The following is a 22,292-nucleotide window of genomic DNA, read 5'->3' as shown; positions in this document are numbered from 1 at the left end:
TGTCGAAAATGTAGTTTTTTTTTTCTAAATTGCTGGTCTTTTTTTTGTTTATAGCGCAAAAAAGAAAAAACCCAGTGGTGATCAAATACCACCGAAAGAAAACACTATTTGTGGGGAAAAAGGACATTAATATTATTATACAGGATTTATATAGCGCCAACAGTTTGCTGAGTGCTGTACATTATAATGGGAGACAGTACATGAGACAGTACAATAACAATACAGTGCGATACATGAGGGGTTCAAGGGCCCTGCTCCTTGGAGATTACAGTCTAGGAGGGAGGGGATAATGATACAGGAGGAAAAGCTGTGGAGGATGGAGTGGTAGGAAGAGTGGAGGAGATCGGCAATTAGCAGAGGGCAGGGTAGGCTTCCCTGAAGAGGTGGGTTTTCAGGGTGCGCCTAAAGGAGAGGAGAGTAGGTGATAGTCTGATGGATTGGGGTAGGGAGTTCCAGAGGATGGGTGAAGCCCTGGAGAAGTTCTGGAGGCGGGCATGGGAGGAGGAGACCAGGGAACTAGAGAGAAGGAGGTCTTGTGAGGAGCGGAGAGTGACATATATTTCATTTGGGTGAAGCGTTGCATGACCGTGCAATTCTCAGTTAAAGTAACAACACTGTATCACAAAAAATGGCCTGGTCAGGAAGGGGGACAAATCCTCTGGAGGGAAAGTGGTTAACCTGAGCAGTGCTATGCCATATGTTTGTACACAAAAATAAACTGCTGACACAGGAATTTGAACATTTATCCTACTATAGGTTGTACTACAGGGAAACAAATGACACCATTTGACACCATGACACCATGAAACTACAAGATTAATGCAGATGTTATGTAGGTGCAGTTAGGAATGTTTATAATGTCTTTAATAATAATAATGATTGGGTCATGTAAAAACAATCAGCTTTGTGTCTTATAACATCCACTTACTTTTACTCCGTGGAAGTGGTCAGGAAGGGGACCCTCTGGAATATCCTCACCTACCTGTTTAAAAGGACAAAAAAAAACATTATTGGAAGGAAAGGTTTAGCCTATTTATTCTCCTGCAAACTCAGTTTTATATTACATACTGTATTTATTGCTCTTTGCTGAAGCAGCTGAAAATTGAAATAAGGCTTACAGTTGATGGGAAACGTGCATTGTACACCAAATATTATGTACTTTTTCTTGCAATGCAGCATTCTTACCAGACAGCGTTTCTCAATATTGTCAGCGACACCAGGTCAGTCCCCCCCAGTGTCAGAATGCCCGCCACAGTCCCGCTATAAGTCACTGATCGCCGCCGTTGCTTGTGAAAAAAACAGTATCTATTCCGCCATTTGTAAATGCTATAACTTTCATGTAAACCAATTAATTTACACGTATTGGGATTTTTTATTTATCAAAGACATGGAGCAGAATACATTTTTGGCTTAATTTATGACTTTTTATTTTTTTTTTACTGGACATTTGCCTACCGGGCACTTATACCCCCTTCCTGTCCAGGCCAATTTTCAGCTTTCAGCGCTGTCGCACTTTGATAATTGTGCGATCATGCAACATTGTACTTTTTATCATTATTTTTCACAAAAATAGAGCTTTTTTTGGTGGTATTTACTCGCCGCTGGGTCTTTTATTTTATTTGCTATAAACAAAAAAAAATTTGAAAAAAAAGTTTTTCTTTGTTTCTATTATAAAAACAGTGCATAATTTGTTAGAATGCATTTATTGATGAGACTAAAATCGAGCTCTTTGGCATCAACTCAACACACCATGTTTGGAGGAGGAGGAATGCTTTCTATGACCCCAAGAACACCATCCCAACTGTCAAACATGGTGGTGGAAACATTCTGCTTTGGTGGGGTCTGCTAAGGGGACAGGACGACTGCATGGCATCAAAGGGACGATGGACGGGGCAAGGTACCATCAAATCTTGGGTGAGAACCTTCTTCCCTCAGCCAGGGCATTGTGGATGGGTGTTCCAGCATGACAATGACCCAAAACACACGGCCAAGGCAACAAAGGAGTGGCTCAAGAAGAAGCACATTAAGGTCCTGGAGTGGCCTAGCCAGGCTCCAGACCTTAATCCGATTGAAAATCTGTGGAGGGAGCTGAAAGTTCGAGTTGCCAAACATCAGCCACCAAACCTTAATGACTTGGAGAGGATCTGCGAAGAGGAGTGGGCCAAAATCCCTCCTGAGATGTGTGCAAACCTGGTGGCGGACTACAGGAAACGTCTGACCTCTGTGATTGCCAACAAGGGATTTGCCACCAAGTACTAAGTCATGTTTTGTGAAGGGGATCAAATACTTATTTCCCTCATGAACATGCAAATCAGTGCATAATTTGCTAGACCTGCATTTCTTTTGAATGTTTCGTTGCTATTCTGTCTCTCAGTGTTACAATACACCGAACATTCGATTTTTAGACCGATCATTTCTTTGTGAGTGGGCAAACATTCAAAATCGGCCGGGGATCAAATACCTATTTCCTTCACTGTATATATAGCCAATTGAAATAAATTAAAAGACACCCTTTTGTACCAGTGTCGACCTTTGCTGGAAACTAGGTACAGATTCATCATTGGATTGTTGAAGTCCACCCCTCCCATGTTAAGGTTATAGTCATGGAGACAGAAGGGTTTCTCAACAACACCAAATGCAATGCTAATTTGTATAGTTCGCATCTGCATAAATGGAAGACAGGACGAAAACATCTAGTTTGTCCTTCCACTTCACTGCAAACAATTCATTGTTTCTCAAGCAGGCTTTCGCCCCCTTTCTAGGTGTTTACAAGCCATTAGGTGATGCCCTGACGATTAGGTCGCACGGTGCCATATGAGCCAATACCAAGATTGTATAAATGTCTAAATAGTGGCACTCTTGTATAGAAGTTGTCCACATATAAGTGGTACCCCTTGCGGAACAAGTACCATACTATCTCGCCACTGCTCCTCATGTAGCATGGGCAGTCGGGGGGGCTCTACTTCACTGTCTCTTCCCTCATAAACCCTAAAATTACATGTAAAGCCTGTGGCCCTCTCATAGAGCTCATGCGTTTTGACCCCATATATGGCACACTTGCTGGGGAGGTTTTGTTTGAATGCAAGGCGACCAGTAAAATGAAAGAGGGACTCATCCACGCAGATGTTTTGCTGGGGCGTATACACATTTGTTCCCTACTGCATATGAGACAAGTCATGTGTTCCTTGCACTTCAGCTACATGGGATCGGGTACGCCTGATCTTAACAGGGATGTCTTCTCCATCATCCAAGCTACTTGTCATGGTGTCGCTGCTTTCTACAGGCTTCTATTCTGAGGTGGATTCTGTCAGAGAGGCTTCCCCTTCGCTCTCATCTGACATGCTCAGAATACTGTAGGCCTCTTCACTAGTGTACCTCTTTTGAGACATTTTTCGTTCTAAATTTACAAGTACCTAGTACGACTCATGGGAAAAAGAGCACCTGGCTGTCAGGGACTTTTTGATCCGCTACCAATAAAATGCACCTGCTAGTGCTAGCAGAGATCAGGCTTGATTTTGCTGATGCGGCGGTTTTGTGAGCAATGTATCAAGTGACAGTCTACTATCTACTAACACTAAACATGTTGGGGGGAGGGCCTGAGGGGCTAAATGCAAGTGTTAGCAGCGAACGGGGCTGATCCTGCTAACACTGCGTTTTTGGGGACACTAATACTAAGAGGACACTAGTATAGATCTGTTCGTGATCAATATATTGATTCATACAAACACTATACTAGTAATGACAGTGATCAGCGACCTTTAGCATGATAGTATGATGCACTAATGTGCATGTAATCTATCACTAAATGACCCTGACACTATTTGACGTCCCTAGTGGAAGTAATACAGTGATGAGTGAAAAATACTATACACTGACAGTCTACTAATGGCACTTGCAGAGTGACGGGGTGATCAAAGGTTTAAAAAATAGAAATCAAGGGGTTAAAATGTGCCTAACTAATGTGTGGGTGCAAATGTACTGTTTTTACTCGTGGTGTGTCTTTCTTCTCTCCCTGCAACAAAAAGGTTCCAGGGAGAGAAAATTCGGATAGATCCTGTGCCTGTATTTTCAAATACAGGCACAGCTTTGCTTCTCCATTCGTTGCAGGAGATCAGCAGAGTCCAGGCCACAAATCATTGGCCGGGACCTGCTGACAAACATCTCCTGCAGCAAATGGAGTGGGAAGGAGGGGCGTGTGCATGCGCTCTCTGAACCCGGAAGAGCAGAGCGATTTGCCTGTAGCTGCCACCTGTCCGCAGTACAATGCAGGCGAGCGGACGGTAAGTGGTTAATGTAAATAAATGTGTTTTCAAATTCAACTAGTGTAAGTACCTTGACTTTATTTTAGTTTTTAGTCTTACAGTGTAAATTTGAGCAAAAGAACCCCAAATATTTCGTACATCTCTGCAATACGCACTATTCTGCCCCACTTTCATGTATTTTTTCTGTTGAATTGAACTGCATCAGGTTTTTATCGTTCTGTAGCATGCTGTCACCTAGTGGCAGTTTTGGGCCACTACTGCCCTCCCCTCCTGTTTACTGCCAGTTAGTTCAGTCCTAGCTAGCCCATCCCCATTTCTTCCTTGTTTCCTCAGTGTTAGTACTTTGCAGATAGGATTGGAATCTACTTCTGTGTCTCATTGAAGAGTTAAGCTGCCTGTGGTTGGTGCCAAGTCAGCAGGTGACCATACTGTCACTGAGAAATTAAAAGCCAGTGGCCGTAATTAGTTATTGTCTTCTTACCATAACATACACGTAACAATGCACACTAATTCGCAGAATGAACGTTGTGTTTTATTGTGAGAGCAGATTTTGGAAGTTTGCAAACCCTCAAATGCACATACGTATCTGGGGTTTTTAAGCTGTTATAAAGTGACTGAAACCACACTCTTTGTTGTGATCTTTCAGAATTATTTTGAGAACTATTTGCTTCACATTAAAACCAGCTATAGAGGTGAGTGAGGGTGTATTCTTCCTTGAATCTTGGTGTGCTTTGTGTATTTGCTCCAGATCTGTACAGTAATTCAGTGAGACTTTGGCTTCCTATAATAAAGACCGCTCAACGCTGATCTCTCCTTGTGCTGGGTGACTGGTCTGTCTCTGCCCCTTCCTGTAGTTTTCTGCAGGAAGCCTGTGGTGGGTGGAGCTTGCTGGGTCCCTCCGACAACACTGCTCTCGACACGAAAAGGCATTAAAAAAGGATTTATATCCTTTGTGGCTACTGAGAAATACACTATATTGCCAAAAGTATTGGGCCAGCCCTCCCAAATCGTTGGATTCAGGTGTTCCAATCACCTCTATGGCCACATGTGTATAAAATCATCACCTAGGTATGCAGACTGCTTCTACAAACATTGGTGAAAGAATGGGTCGCTCTCAGGAGCTCAGTGAATTCAAGCGTGGTCCCGTGATAGGTTGTCACCTGTGCAATAAGTCCATCCGTGACATTTCCTGGCTACTAAATATTCCACGCTCAACTGTTAGTGGGATTATAACAAAGTGGAAGCAACTGGGAACAACAGCAACTCAGCCACCAAGTGGTAGGCCACATAAAATGACAGAGCGGGGTCAGCGCTTGCCGAAGCGTCGGATGCAGTGGTCTAAAGCATGCCACCACTGTACTCTAGAGCAGTGAAGATGTGTTCTCTGGAGTGACCAATCACGCTTCTCTGTCTGGCAATCCGATGGATGTGTCTGGGTTTGGCGGTTGCCAGGAGAACAATACTTGCCTGACTGCATTGTGCCAAGTATAAAGTTTAGTGGAGGGGGATTATGGTGTGGGGTTCTTTTTCAGAGGTTGGGCTTGGCCCCCTAGTTCCAGTGAAGGGAACTCTTAAGGCGTCAGCATACCAAGACATTTTGGACAGTTTCATGCTCCCAACTTTGTGGGAAGAGTTTGGGGATGGCCCCTTCCTGTTCCAACATGACTGCGCACCAGTGCACAAAGCAAGGTCCATAAACATGGATGAGCGAGTTTGGGGTGGAGGAACTTGACTGTCCTGCACAGAGTCCTGACCTCACCTGATAGAACACCTTTGGGATGAATTAGAGCGGAGACTGCGAGCCAGGCCTCCTCCCCCGACATCAGTGCCTGACCTCACAAATGCGCTTCTGGAAGAATGGTCCAACCTTCCCATAGACACCCTCCTAAACCTTGTGGACGGCCTTCCCAGAAGAGTTGAAGCTGTTATAGCTGCAAAGGGCGGGGCCAACTCAATATTGAACCCTACGGACTAAGACTGAGATGCCATTAAATTTCATGTGCATGTAAAGGCAGGCGGCCCAATACTTTTTACATTATAATGTATATTTAAAATGTTTGTGTCCGGAGTTCAGAATATCTAAAGATTTTAAAGTCTGAAGTCTGGGGACAGGTACACTTTAGGTTGTGCTGCCTAAGCACAGAACATGGAACGCAGGGTAAAGAAGCGTCCGGCTGATGTGGTTTGTACTGTGTTGTCCCTGGCTATTAAATTAAGTGTCAACTCTTACTGTGTGATCTGCACTAGATAAATGACAGCGAAAGAGTAAAAGAGTATAGCGTGACACCATCGGGAAATGGCAGGAAGCTGTACAGTCAGTGACAGGAGCGAGAAAACAGAGTCACAAATGTCATTGGAGTTGGGATGAAGAGTGTGCTAGAGAACCTATCACCACTGTCATGCGTTCTACAATAAAACTGAAGTTCAATTTGCTTATACTATGCCTTTCTTGGTTCTTCGTTCTCTCCTCATAAACATACTAATGACATTTTTAAATAAAACCTTTGAATTTTTATTACATATCATATTTTAGAACCAGTGATGTCATCACTGGGTCTCAGTGCTTCTCTATACAATGCAGGGAGATCGTAGCTGGTGGGAGGAGCCAGCAGGGTACCATACATATTTTCTTGAAAACATCACTACACCCTGCCTCAGTACTCTTCTAAAAAAACAAACAGTGGGCTGGCTCTTGGATGGAGTTATGCAAATGTCTCAATGGGCGGGTGTCAGTTTGGAGGAGTGTGCATTCCTAGGTAGGCTGTATTTGCATGCAGACCACAAGGTGATATCTAGTCAAGAACATTGTCCACATATGGCCCTGTGGCCATATTAGGTTAATGAAGTCACCATTATCCCCGCCATGCATCCACATGTAAGGAATAGAGTTGCAGGTGATAACTTTGACCTAATATGGCCAAAGACATGCTGGTAGGTGAATTGATTCCTCTCCAAATTGTCCCTAGTATGTGTATGTATGGATGTGAGTTAGGGACCTTAGATTGTACACCCCTTGAGGGTTAGGGACTGATGTGAATGTACAATATAGATGTAAAGCGCTGCATAAATTGACGGCGCTATATAAGTACCTGAAATAAAAATTTGGTCAACTAAATTGTCCATACATGGACCTGTGGCCATATTAGGTCAAAGATGTCACCAGCATCTCTATTCCTTACATGTGGATGCAGGGCAGAGATGCTGGTGACCAGGGGTGGACTGACAACTCATGGGGCCCCCGGCCAAAAGGAGATCATGGGGCCCCTGTGTCCTCGCCCATACCAAAAAAGCCAATGAAAGGTACCAGGGGCATCTCATGGGGCTCCCTACTGACCCCGGGCCCTCGAGCAGTGCCCGAGTGCTAGAATGGTCAGTCCGCCCCTGCTGGTGACTTCATTAACCTAATATGGCCACAGCCGCACGTAAGGAGTGAGGATAGGGGAGGAGTGGGGATGCTGGTGGCATAGTTGACCCAATATGGCCAATTGTCCATGTATGGACCATTTCGTTGACCAAATATCGCCATATGGCCATATTAGGTCAATAATATCATCAGCATCTCTGCCCTGCAGCCACACATAGGAAGTGAGGATGGGGGGAGGAGTGGGGAGACTACTGGCATCACTGAACTACTCTAGTCATAAGGTAATATTTGGTCAATGACATCGCCCAAACAGAGCCATGTGGCCATATTAGGTCAACGGTGTCACCAGTGCTCCCATCCTTTGTTAGGTACATCTATACCACTGTAGCTGATTGGGCAGCAGCCTACTCTCATGTGTCAGTTTCCTTGGGATAAGGCCAAGCTGAGTTCCGCTCGACCCTTAGCTCATCCCCATTGGTGATGTAGATCATGGGAGGTTGTGGATGGCTTTGTAAGGTGTTGTTAGTATTTTACACTTTATTCGTTGGGTGAGCAGAAGCCATTGATGGAACTGGCAGGGAGGGGTGGTGGACATTGAATGGTTGGTGAGGTAGATGAGTCTGGCAGCAGTATTCATGATAGAAGAGAGGATTGCCTATGTAGAGGCCAACAAGAAGACAGTTAAGCCAGCCATAGAAGGATCAAAATTCGGCTGGTTCAGCAGGGACTAGTCGAATTTCAATCCATCTACGGGCAGGCTGGTTGTACTGAAGTCAATATAAAGGTTTTTTTCCTGTAATACCAGCAGTTATCATTGTATTCTGCTAGTGGGGAAAGTTCCCTGCGCTCCCCACCAGCAGAACATAAAAGCGCTGGGGATTCTCCCATCAACACTGACTATGTTGATGGGGGTATCAAGCAATTTCCATAATATATGGCCAGCCTTACATTAGCCGAGGCAAGAGATACCATAGGATTCAATAAGTACAGTTGCAAGAAAAAGTATGTGAACCCCTTGGGATTACGTGGAGTTTTGCATGAATTAGGCATAAAATGTGCTCTGAACGTCATCGAAGTCACAATAGAAGAACACAGTCTGCTGAACATAATACTACACAAACATTAGATGTTGCCATGGTTTAATTGCACATAACATGTAAACATTCACAGTGCAGGGAGGAAAAAGTATGTGAACCTTTGGACTTAATAACTGATTGACCCTCCTTTGGCAGCAATAACCTCAACCAAACGTTTCCTGTAGTTGCAGATCAGACCTGCACAACAATCTGGAGTCATTTTGGACCACTCCTCTTCACAAAACTGTTTCAGTGTAGCAATATTCTTGGGATGTCTGGTGTGAATCGCTCTCTTAAGGTCATGCCACAGCATTTCAATCGGGTTGAGGTCAGGACTCTGACTGGGCCACTCCAGAAGGCATATTCTGTGCTGCTGCAGCCATTGTTTTGTTGAATTACTTGTATGCTTTGGGTCATTGTCCTGTTAGATCACCAATCCTCTGCGGAGCTTCAGTTGGCGGACAGATGGTCGTACGTTTTCCTGCAAAATGTCTTGATAAACTCTGGAAGTCATTTTCCCATCAATAACAACAATCCGTCCAGGCCCTGAGGCAGCAAAGCAGCCCCAAGCCATGATGCTCCCTCCGCCATGTTTTACAGTGGGGATGAGGTTTTGATGTTGGTGTGCTGTGCCTTTTTTTCTCCACACATATTGTTGTGTGTTCTTCCCAAACAACTCAATCTTGGTTTCATCTGTCCACAGTATATTTTGCCAGTAGTGCTGTGAAACATCCAGGTGCTCTTTTGCAAACTTCAAACGTGCTGCAATATTCTTTTTGGACAGCAATGGCTTCCTCCGTGGTGTCCTCCCATGTACTCCATTCTTGTTTAATGTTTTCCTTATTGTAGATTCTTCTTTACCTCATGCAGCATTCTGCGCTCTGCTCTTGCAGTCATTTTTACAGGACGACCACGCCTAGGGAGAGTAGCAACAGTGCTAAACTTTCTCCATTTGTAGACAGTCTGTCTTACCGTGGACACATGAACATCAAGGCTTTTGGAGATACTTTTGTAACCCTTTCCAGCTTCATGCAAGTCAACAATTCTTGATCGTAGGTCTTCTGAGAGCTCTTTTCTGCGAGGCATGGTTCACATCAGACAGTGCTTCTTGAAACCAGTAAACCCAAAACAGGTGTGTGTTTTTTAAGGGCAGGACAGCTGTCAGCAACACATCCAATATCATCACACTGATTGGAGTCAAGGTTGGCTCACTCCTGGCTCCAATTAGCTCTGGGAGAAGTCATTAAGCTAGGGCCTCACATACTTTTTCCTCCCTGCACTGTGAATGTTTACATGTTATGTGCAATTAAACCATGGCAACATCTAATGTTTGTGTAGTATTATGTTCAGCAGACTGTGTTCTTCTATTGTTGTGACTTAGATGACGTTCAGAGCACATTTTATGCCCAATTCATGCAAAACTCCAGTTAATCCCAAGGGGTTCACATACTTTTTCTTGCAACTGTATGGCCAGCCTTACATTAGCTGAGGCAAGAGATACCGTAGGATTCAATACGTAGCTCACTGGTGTCAATAGTTATCCTTACTGCCTGATCACTTGACCACTACGATTGGCTGTCACAGTGGTCACATGATTGGAAACCGGTCCTGCCAGCTTCCAATTAATACTAGAGACTGGGAGATGTCTTTTACAGCTTGGTTACTGGAGTGCTCTGAGAAATATGGACGCATACGTGTAGCATGTGGGCTTTAAAGTCCACCCTGTTTGCCGCCACCCATATGTGTGTTGTGTTACATGGGCAGCAAGAGGTCAAAGTTTGAGTCACACCTACAGGTACGACGAAGCACAGGTGCGTTCCCATGCACCTCGTTTAGGGCAGCTCATTCATTCAATGGGCTTCAATATGCATGAAAAGAATGGAAAAGTTCCTGACTTTTTTTTGATAACAAGCCACACTGAACCGCATGGTGCTGCCACGCAACGTGGTTTGGTGTTCGTATTCTCACACATAAAATATAAAATGCAGCGCTAATAGTCAGTGAAAGGTACCAGTATATACAATGATAAATAATCGGTAATTGGTAAATATCTGATCATAAACTGCAAGAAAAATCAAGTCCTGTAATGGTGCTCCCTGTGTTCCCAGTGCATATGGTAAAAATGCGAGGAAGTAGAGAGGAGACATTGCTGGAAGTGGCAGCAGAGGAGGAGCTTTCAACTTTCAGAGCCCTGCTGTGATCCACCTATCAGTTCCAGAGAGGGGAACGACCTGTAATCCAGGATTTCTTACCCGCATATCCCTTAAAGGGGATCTCTGGCACTCCGGATCCATTTTCACCATACGAGGGCGTTTCATCTTCACTATCTCCAGTTCCAGTCCATATCCTGACCAGAGAGAGGGGGGATCTTCATGATATTTACACACCTCGTATTTTTAATACGCCTCTGGTTAGTGCGCATTTTTACCATATGCACTGGGAACACAGGGAGCACCATTACAGGACTTGATTTTTCTTGCAGTTTATGATCAGATATTTACCAATTACTTATCATTGTATATACTGGTACCTTTTATTGGCTATTAGCGCGGCATTTTATATTTTATGCTAATTTCACAAGGTTTTATGTGGTTTCCTTGAATGTTCAGCTGCTTTTACTTTTAGAGCGCTCACTGTAGCATTTTATTATTACGTATTCTCACACATTATTATTATTATACAGTATTTTATAGCGCCTAAGGGTATGCTCAGCGCTGTACAGTAGCAAGGGGGACAGAACATGAGACAAGACAGTAACAATACAATACACGAGGGGTTCGAGGGCCCTGCTCTTTCGAGCTTACAATCTAGGAGGGAGGGGAAGGTGGTACAGGAGGAGATGGCTGTGGGGGATGGAGTGGTGGGAGGAGTGGAGGAGGTTAGTTGTTAGGTGAGGTTGGGTGTTAGGTGAGGTTGGGTGTTAGGTGAGGTTGGGGTAGGCTTCCCTGAAGAGGAGGGTTTTCAGGGTGCGCCTGAAGGTGAGGAGGGTAGGTGACAGTCTGATGAATTGGGGTAGGGAGTTCCAGAGGATGGGGGAAGTCCTGGAGAAGTCCTGCAATCGGGCGTGGGAGGAGGAGACCAGGGAGCTAGAGAGTAGGAGGTCCTGTGAGGAGCGGAGGGCACGGGTAGGGTAGTATTTGCAGATGGGTGGGGGAGCCATTAACAATTAATAGCGCCGTCATGCACCTGCTACATGGCAGCGCATTGCTCTGTGTGTTGGGAAAGCATGCAATTTTGCGTGTATTCCCAACACAAATAGATATGAACCTAGCCTAAGAACAGGCATATTTTGAAAGGCAGCGCCTCATAATATGCATGGAACATCAGCTACCCAGGATGTCTGTTCACAATTGCACATGCGAGCAAATGGTTGCGCATCTTTTCTTTTGTTCAAGAAAATCAAGCCCCATATCTGCTTAAAAAAACAGGTTTCTCCTTTATGGATGCTGCATCCCTCTAAATCAAGAAGACAACACACCAATCAGTGGCTACAGCTCTGCATGGAATTGGATGAGGTCCTTTGTATGTGTATTATGTAAATATATTCTCATGTCATTCCCTTTAATGTCGCCTGACTGCCTCCCCTCCGCCTATACACTGATAGCGAAATCAAATTAATTTAAATAGGAAATTACTCCGGCAACATGAAACGTTTTACACCTCCTATTTATCAAGGAGCCCGATACATGAATTACGTCTCATTTCTGCCCGTGTTTTATCTAATGAAACAGTTCTCTGACAATGAAATGCCTAATACGGGTTATGTGCTGCGCTAGGAAGATTGCGCACGCAGTGTGGACTCCGGGGAAAACTGAATTTGCAGATAAGCAACGTGTACCAGACTGTGGCTCCTGAAAATAATTTTTTATATGAATAGCAGCAAAAATCTATAAAAATAAGAGCCTTGTTGTAATATGGAGCAAAAACTGGCTTTATTAGCCTCTTCCCACCTCCCATACGCAATAATGTGGCCTTTCTGAGGGTGAGCTTTAACGCCAAGAGGCTGCATATACAGTGCCTTGAAAAAGTATTCATACCCCTTGAAATTTTCCACATTTTGTCATGTTACAACCAAAAACGTAAATGTGATAGACCAACACAAAGTGGCACATAATTGTGAAGTGGAAGGAAAATGATAAATGGTTTTCAAAATTTTTTACAAATAAATATCTGAAAAGTGTGGCGTGCATTTGTATTCAGCCCCCTTTACTCTGATATCCCTAAAATCTAGTGGAATCAATTGCCTTCAGAAGTCACCTAATTAGTAAATAGAGTCTTCCTGTGTGTAATTTAATCTCAGTATAAATACAGATGTTCTGTGAAGCCCTCAGGGGTTTGTTAGAGAATATTAGTGAACAAACAGCATCATGAAGGACAAGGACAACACCAGACAGGTCAGGGATAAAGTTGTGGATAAATTTTAAAGCAGGGTTAGGTTATAAAAAAAATCATCCCAAGCTTTGAACATCTCATTGAGCACTGTTCAATCCACCATCCAGCAACGGAAAGAGTATGGCACAACTGCAAATCTACCAAGACATGGCCATCCACCTAAACTGACAGGCCGGGCAAGGAGAGCATTAATCAGAGAAGCAGCCAAGAGGCCCATGGGAACTCTGGAGGAGCTGCAGAGATCCACAGCTCAGGTGAGAGAATCTGTCCACAGGACAACTATTAGTCGGGCACTCCAAAAATCTGCCCTTTATGGAAGAGTGGCCAGAAGAAAGCCATTGTTGAAAGAAAGCCACAAGAAGTCCCATTTGCAGTATGCGAAAAGCCATGTGGGGGACACAGAAAACATGTGGAAGAAGGTGCTCTGGTCAGATGAGACCAACGTTGAACTTTTTGGCCTAAAAGCAAAAAGCTATGTGTGGGGGAAAACTAACACTGCAGATCATCCTGAACACACCATCCCTACTGGGAAACATGGTGGTGACAGCATCATGTGGTGGGGATGCTTTTCTTCAGCAGGGACAGGGAAGCTGGTCAGAGTTGATGGGAAGATGGATGGAACCAAATACAGGGCAATCTTAGAAGAAAACCTGTTAGAGTCAGCAAAAGACTTGAGACCGGGGCGGAGGTTCACCATCCAGCAGGACAACGACCCGAAACATCCAGCCAGAGCTACAATGGAATGGTTTAGATCAAAAGCATAGTCATGTGTTAGAATGGTCCAGTCACAGTCCAGACCTAAATCCAATGGAGAATCTGTGGCAAGACTTGAAAATTGCTGTTCCCAGACGCTCTCCATCCAATCTGACAGAGCTTGAGCGATTCTGCAAAGAAGAATGGGCAGAAATGTCCCTCTCTAGATGTGCAAAGCTGGTAGAGACATCCCCAAAAAGACTTGTAGCTGGAATTGCAGCAAAAGGGGGTCCTACAAAGTATTGACTCCGGGGGCCTGAATACAAATGCAGCCACACTTTCACAGATTTATTTGTAAAAAGTGCTGAAAACCATTTATCATTTTCCTTCCAATTCCCAATTATGTGCCACTTTGTGTTGGTCATAAAATTCCAATAAAATACATTTAAATTTTAGGTTGTAACATTACAAAATATGGAAAATTTTGTCAAGGCACTGTAAATGTAAACGATGTTGTGCTGAGAGCGCACCCCCTGTGCGCTCCCAGCACAGTTACCGGCAGGTAACGGAAAGTTCCCGATGTCTACTTGCAATTGGGAGGTTTCTGATTATGTAACCACTGTAACAGTCAATCACGGCGGTCACATGATCAGAAGGCCCGCCTCCCGGCATTTAGAATGTCTTAGATGTTGGCAGGAAGGGGTTAATGGGTAGTGGGATCTGAGTGACAATAAGTGTAATAATGAAATAATTGTAGTGCTACCCCCGCAGGAGCCACTTGGTAATTTTTGGTTCTATGTTCTGCGTTTCTACTCCAAGAATAACCTCAGCCCCATTACCTCCCAACCACCCCGGAATGGGTGGGAACATCCCAAGATTTCATTGACATCCCGGCGTTCCACAGATCCAGCCTAAATCCTGGAGCCCTGGAGCTCCACTAATCCCCTTGCTCTGATCCGGCTTTGATCCCCCTACAATACAGCTGGCTTTGCCTCCTCTCTCTTCAGCATTGCTGCAGGGGAATCTACAGAGTCTGAACCCAGGGCCCCCTTCCTCCCGTCACTCTAAATTCTGCCCCCAATCCCCTCCGTGTGCCCCCCAATCCCCATGTGTGCCCCCCCTTTGCCCGTGAGCACTGCTGACTCACTTCCTCTCCCTCTAGACCTGACGCTGCTGTAGGGCATGGAAAATCAGCTCCAGAATTCTGCCCCCAATCCCCTCCGTGTGCCCCCCCAATCCCCATGTGTGCCCCCCCTTGCCCGTGCAGCACTGCTGACTCACCTCCTCTCCCTCTAGCCCTGACGCTGCTGCAGGGCATGGAAAATCAGCTTCAGAATGGAGAGCGGAGGGGGGGGTGGTAAATATGTCATATTTACCAGCTTCTTCCTTTCCTGAATGAACACAGTGAGCAATCGGTACTGATCGTCCCTGTGGTCATTCAAAACGGAAGCATAGCAAACTGTGTTAACTATGCTTCAATTTGTGAATAAACAGGAAGCCACTCATCACAGAGCGCTTCTCATTCATTCATGTCCAATGAATGAGGCTGCAGAGAAAGGGACTAAGGAATCTATGTCCTCAGTCCCTTCTGTTTAAAAAGTGAGACATCAGGGATATGTTTTAGACCCCTGATATTTCACCAAAGCTCCCCAACAGGCTGTTAAAAATGTAAAAAAAAATAATATAAAATACTCAAAATTATTAAAAAAAAAGAATAAAAAAAATTAATAATTAAGGGTTTGTTGGCACTGAACGCCAAACACTCTTTAGAGAGCATTTGACAGGTGGTAAGGCTGAGGCGGCAGTTTTTTGCTTTCTTTTTTTTGCTTTTTTTTGAATGGGTCCGGTTTGGCAGGAGGTATATTTTGTGCTGTGGCCATGAAGCAAAGCATTGTGGCCGCAGTATACGTACACCCACAGATGCTACCTCTGCAGCTAAAGGGGATAGTGGTTGAGCCACCTAGGGGTGTCTGAATGTCCGCTTCTGGTCATCATAGTTTATCCACACCCACTTTTAGACCACACCCACAAGTTGCTCTCCCCCTAAAGTGTCCCCCATTCTCACTTTTAAAAGTTGGAAGGTATGTCAGCCTCTCTGACACACCTGGCCATTGCAAGCAAGTGTAAAGACAGAAGTAAAAGTACCTTAAAGCTGGCCGTACGTTACTACCATAAAATAGACACACATCCAGAGGGAGATGCACTCAATATATTGATACGGGTTAGAATAGATGGCACTTTAGACATACATAAGCACACAACTGAAAAATTCAGACACAGTCTGCTACACAGAGTAGTAACTATGTCAATGTCACTACAAATCAGGTTCTATACCACAACTGGCACCAATAAGTGAATCAGCAATAAATGGTGCAAATAAACGTTAACTTCACTATGAATATTCACAATATAAAGAGATTGGCTAGAGTGCACTCTAAGGGTTTGACTAGAATGCACTCTGAGGGATTGGCTAGAGTATGGCGTAGTGTCTCCTGAGAAGTGCCTCCTAAACTGAGCCAAGGGGCAAAGGTCTCTGGGTAGAAACTGTGAAAGGGACGTCTTTAGTCCTGACTCTTCAGCCAGCTAATGTTGGGGCCCAATAACAGTTGACGCGCTTCAAGAGAGTCAACAAGGCTTGTAGGCAGTGCTAAAACTAAATGGTAGCTGTTTAGGTAGTTGCTAAGGACTTAGTCTGTAGTGGTAGCAATGAGTGCTGGCCACAAGGCACTCTCAACGAGTCCCAGTGACACGGCAGAAGAAGTCCCTCTGATTAGGTGTCCGCTCATGCTCACTCTGGTTGCCTGGGGCGACTCTGGTCTGTAGCACTGCAAAATCTGTATCTTGGAAGGGGCTCCAACTCTCTGTACTCAGGTTACAGCTCTGCACTCTTTGGTTCCCCACACTACGATCTAATGGCTTTCCAGTGGCTCAGTTGTTCTATCCTTGGGCAATTCCTTTTAGCTTCTCTCCCCATACTGCTCCTGTGAAATTTTGCCTGGACAAATTCTGCTCTCTCCTCGTCTGAGTCCCCCCAAAGGCTTAGTTGGAGTTCTAGTTCAGATCCCCACAGCTTCCTGCAGGCAGTCCACTCCTCAGGACTACATGTCCCATCATCTACCTCTAGTCTCCTCCCAACAGCCAGCCTGCTGCTTATATCAGAGGATTGGCTGAGAGCTCTTGAGAGGAGTATTGAGGAAGGGTGCTGTGATGTTTTCCGGAAGCTATGTACAGCAAATCCTGTACTCTCCTCCTCTGAGTCCCCCAAGGCTTAGTTGGAGTTCTAGTTCAGATCCCCATAGCTTCCTATAGGCGGCCCACTCCTCAGGACTACATGTCTCATCATCTACCTCTAGTCTCCTTGTCAGGGCTCCCAGGTGTGACCAGAGATGTGTGACTGACGCAGGGAAACGCAGACCTCAGATATGTTATAAACAATATAATTTATTAACACTAACAATACAAACATAAACGCAGTGCAATACTAAAACATAATACAGTGCAAACAAACCAAACCACCCACAGATAACAGTACATACAAGCAAGCGTCGTCAGGCAGGCCGGGTCAATATCAATAGGGCAGGTAGGTACAGGGGGAGCAAGCGGAGATTGGTCAGGGTCACAAGCCAGGGATCAGAACAGGTAGCTAGCAGCGTGGTACAGAGGGTCAGACAGAGGGATGGTCAGGAGCGAGCCGGGATCAGAGCAGGAGAAGTCAGCAGCGGAACAGAAACAGGATGCAGGACAAAAACAGGATGCAGGACAGAAACAGGATACAGGGCCCAGGACAAACACACACCAAGGCAGAGTCTGTGGGTCTGGCCATCCCTTAAATACCCCAGCATAATCAGTTACAGGTGTTAGCTGGCTGCAAAGTTGAGTCTCTGATTGCTGGGAACACCCGCTGGCCAGCCCTGGTACTGCAGATCAAAAGGCAGGTGAGTCCCACCATAGCTGGCCAGTCCATTCCTGACAGTACCCCCCCTCAAGGAGCGGCCTCAGGACGCTCCAAACAGTCCTAGCTGGGAAAAATGTTTCACCGCCCGGGTCTGGTAACTGGCGGGATATCAAAGACTGGCACACCGGGCAGGACTCCGGGCAGCGGTACACCGGGCAGAGGCACACCGGGCAGGACTCCGGGCAGAGGCACACCGGGCAGGACTCCGGGCAGAGGCACACCGGGCAGGACCCCGGGCAGAGGCACACCGGGCAGGACCCCGGGCAGAGGCACATCGGGCAGGACCCCGGGCAGAGGCACATCGGGCAGGACCCCGGGCAGAGGCACATCGGGGTACCGGGCGAAGCAGCAGGCAGCGGGCCACCGGGCGGGGCGTCAGGCACCGGGCCCCCGGGCGGGGGCGACAGGCACCGGGCCCCCGGGCGGGGCGACAGGCACCGGGCCCCCGGGCGGGGCGACAGGCACCGGGCCCCCGGGCGGGGCGACAGGCACCGGGCCCCCGGGCGGGGCGACAGGCCTCGGGCCCCCAGGCGGAGCGGCGGGCGCCGGACCCCCAGGCGGAACTACAGGTCTCGGGCCCTCAGGCGGAGCGGCGGGCGCCGGACCCCCAGAAGGAGCGACAGGTCTCGGGCCCTCAGGCGGAGCGACAGGCATCGGACCCCCAGGCGGGGCGACAGGCATCGGACGCCCAGGCGGGGCGACAGGCATCGGACCCCCAGGCGGGGCGACAGGCATCGGACCCCCAGGCGGGGCGACAGGCATCGGACCCCCAGGCGGGGCGGCGGGCGCCGGACCCCCAGGCGGGGCGGCGGGCGCCGGACCCCCAGGCGGAGCTACAGGTCTCGGGCCCTCAGGCGGAGCGGCGGGCGCCGGACCCCCAGATGGAGCGACAGGTCTCGGGCCCCCAGACGAAGCGGCGGGCACCGAGTCGTCTGGCAAGGCTGCGGGCACCGAGTCGTCTGGCAAGGCTGCGGGCACCGAGTCGTCTGGCAAGGCTGCGGGCACCGAGTCGTCTGGCAAGGCTGCGGGCACCGAGTCGTCTGGCAAGGCTGCGGGCACCGAGTCGTCTGGCAAGGCTGCGGGCACCGAGTCGTCTGGCAAGACTGCGGGCATCGAGTCAACTGGCGGAACAGCGGGCACCGACAGGCATCGGACCCCCAGGCGGGGCGACAGGCATCGGACCCCCAGGCGGGGCGGCGGGCGCCGGACCCCCAGGCGGAGCGGCGGGCGCCGGACCCCCAGGCGGAGCTACAGGTCTCGGGCCCTCAGGCGGAGCGGCGGGCGCCGGACCCCCAGATGGAGCGACAGGTCTCGGGCCCCCAGACGAAGCGGCGGGCACCGAGTCGTCTGGCAAGGCTGCGGGCACCGAGTCGTCTGGCAAGGCTGCGGGCACCGAGTCGTCTGGCAAGGCTGCGGGCACCGAGTCGTCTGGCAAGGCTGCGGGCACCGAGTCGTCTGGCAAGACTGCGGGCATCGAGTCAACTGGCGGAACAGCGGGCACCGACAGGCATCGGACCCCCAGGCGGGGCGACAGGCATCGGACCCCCAGGCGGGGCGACAGGCATCGGACCCCCAGGCGGGGCGACAGGCATCGGACCCCCAGGCGGGGCGGCGGGCGCCGGACCCCCAGGCGGGGCGGCGGGCGCCGGACCCCCAGGCGGAGCTACAGGTCTCGGGCCCTCAGGCGGAGCGGCGGGCGCCGGACCCCCAGATGGAGCGACAGGTCTCGGGCCCCCAGACGAAGCGGCGGGCACCGAGTCGTCTGGCAAGGCTGCGGGCACCGAGTCGTCTGGCAAGGCTGCGGGCACCGAGTCGTCTGGCAAGGCTGCGGGCACCGAGTCGTCTGGCAAGACTGCGGGCATCGAGTCAACTGGCGGAACAGCGGGCACCGAGTCGTCTGGCAAGACTGCGGGCACCGAGTCGTCTGGCAAGGCTGCGGGCACCGAGTCGTCTGGCAAGGCTGCGGGCACCGAGTCGTCTGGCAAGGCTGCGGGCACCGAGTCGTCTGGCAAGGCTGCGGGCACCGAGTCGTCTGGCAAGGCTGCGGGCACCGAGTCGTCTGGCAAGGCTGCGGGCATCGAGTCAACTGGCGGAACAGCGGGCACCGAGTCGTCTGGCAAGACTGCGGGCACCGAGTCGTCTGGCAAGACTGCAGGCACCGAGTCGTCTGGCAAGACTGCGGGCACCGAGTCGTCTGGCAAGACTGCGGGCACCGAGTCGTCTGGCAAGACTGCGGGCACCGAGTCGTCTGGCAAGACTGCGGGCACCGAGTCGTCTGGCAAGACTGCGGGCACCGAGTCGTCTGGCAAGACTGCGGGCACCGAGTCGTCTGGCAAGACTGCGGGCACCGAGTCGTCTGGCAAGACTGCGGGCAGCGAGTCGTCTGGCGGAACAGCGGGCACCGAGTCAACTGGCGGGGCTGCAGGCACCGAGTCGTCTGGCAAGGCTGCAGGCACCGAGTCGTCTGGCAAGACTGCGGGCACCGAGTCGTCTGGCAAGACTGCGGGCACCGAGTCGTCTGGCAAGACTGCGGGCACCGAGTCGACTGGCGGAACAGCGGGCACCGAGTCGTCTGGCAAGACAGTGGGCTCCGAGTCAACAGGCACGACAGTGGGCACCGGGTCATCAGGTATCGGATTGTCTGGCTCGACAGCGGGCATCGGGTCACCAGGTATGACAGCGGGCACTGGGTCACCAGGCATCAGGTCATTTGGCTTGCCAGCGGGCACCGCGTCATCTGGCAAGGCAGTGGGCACCGGGTCACCAGGTATGACAGCGGGCTCTGAGTCAATTGGCACGACAGCGGGCACTGGATCAGGTACCGGATCATCTGGATCAACAGCAGGCATCGAGTCAACTGGCCTAATAGGATCGTCGGGCTGGATCAGTTCATCATGCTGAGTAGCGGCATCAGGCTGAATGCAGGCATCAGGCTGAGGAGAGGCTTCAGGCTGAGGAGAGGCTTCAGGCTGAGGAGAGGCTTCAGGCTGAGGAGAGGCTTCAGGCTGCGGTTTGGATACTGGCAGGATGGTATTGGTTGGAAAGAATTTTCGCTTTTTTCTGGTTTTAACTACTGGAGCACTGCAAGTAAACGCAGGTCTGCAAACGAATGGAGCAGCTGGAGACAGAGAAAAACTGGAGGATGGAACAGGAGAGGGAGCAGTTGCTACAGAGGGCTTTTTTACAGGGTTAAAGGCAGGATAGGTGCAGCGAGTGGGAACAGGGTACTGACATGCGGTAGATAGCCAAGTATACTGGGCTGTAACTGGAGGAGCTGGTGGGAATACAGGAGTAGAGTTAGAAGCAGGACTGGGTCTTTGTAAGCTGACTGAGGCTGGGTGTAACAAATCTGTCCATGTCTGCAGTATGGGTTGAACAAAGCTGAGCTTACACAAAGTCTGTCTGGTCAATGACTGCACTGCGTTTATACAATCTCTTAGTGTCTGTGGTGAACATGTGGAATAACGCTCCAGAAAGTAACCCACATCATCCTCTAATAACCACACCAGGGACTCTACCTGGTCTGCACTAAATGGTGGCAAAAATTCATCCCTGCATTCGGGGGAACCAGATGAAACCAACTCAACACAAACCTGAATCAATGGCTGCACCATAGAGAAATCTGTGCCCTGATCTACTAGAACATGAGCGAGCCGTATACATTCTAGTAGTTCATCCCGGGGATACTCCTTCAGAGTCTGATAAGCATACTCTCTGTCATCAAGCACTAGCAGAGATAAATACTCAACCTCATCCAGATCCATCCTTCCCATCAACAAGCCAAGATGGCTTCCCTGTGCAGCCACTTCTGGTCAGGATTGGCCTTGGTGTAATGTCAGGGCTCCCAGGTGTGACCAGAGATGTGTGACTGACGCAGGGAAACGCAGACCTCAGATATGTTATAAACAATATAATTTATTAACACTAACAATACAAACATAAACGCAGTGCAATACTAAAACATAATACAGTGCAAACAAACCTAACCAAACCACCCACAGATAACAGTACATACAAGCAAGCGTCGTCAGGCAGGTCGGGTCAATATCAATAGGGCAGGTAGGTACAGGGGGAGCAAGCGGAGATTGGTCAGGGTCACAAGCCAGGGATCAGAACAGGTAGCAAGCAGCGTAGTACAGAGGGTCAGGCAGAGGGATGGTCAGGAGCGAGCCGGGATCAGAGCAGGAGAAGTCAGCAGCGGTTCAGAAACAGGATGCAGGACAGAAACAGGATGCAGGACAGAAACAGGATGCAGGGCCCAGGACAAACACACACCAAGGCAGAGTCTGTGGGTCTGGCCATCCCTTAAATACCCCAGCATAATCAGTTACAGGTGTTAGCTGGCTGCAAAGTTGAGTCTCTGATTGCTGGGAACACCCGCTGGCCAGCCCTGGTACTGCAGATCAAAAGGCAGGTGAGTCCCACCATAGCTGGCCAGTCCATTCCTGACACTCCTCCCAACAGCCAGCCTGCTGCTTATATCAGAGGGTTGGCTGAGAGCTCTTGAGAGGAGTATTGAGGAAGGGTGCTGTGATGTTTTCCGGAAGCTA

General features: G+C 48.8%; 1 protein-coding gene across 2 annotated transcripts in view; it reads right to left on the bottom strand.

Moving 5' to 3' along the window:
• Positions 1 to 22,292, bottom strand: part of TEX55 (testis expressed 55) — a 136,357-nt gene that overhangs the window by 76,016 nt on the left and 38,049 nt on the right. For both annotated transcript variants that reach the window (XM_089654738.1, XM_089654737.1), the window contains exon 4: positions 929 to 982. In XM_089654738.1, coding sequence (XP_089510864.1) covers positions 929 to 982 — 54 coding nt within the window. The remainder of the gene's footprint in view (positions 1 to 928; positions 983 to 22,292) is intronic.

Source organism: Staurois parvus, unplaced genomic scaffold (genome assembly GCF_062004578.1).
Source record: "Staurois parvus isolate SC_StPar_1 unplaced genomic scaffold, SC_StPar_1.0 ptg000795l, whole genome shotgun sequence".
Taxonomy (NCBI): domain Eukaryota; kingdom Metazoa; phylum Chordata; class Amphibia; order Anura; family Ranidae; genus Staurois; species Staurois parvus.
The sequence above is the reverse complement of the archived record's forward strand: the minus strand, read 5'-3'. Positions and strand labels throughout refer to the sequence as shown.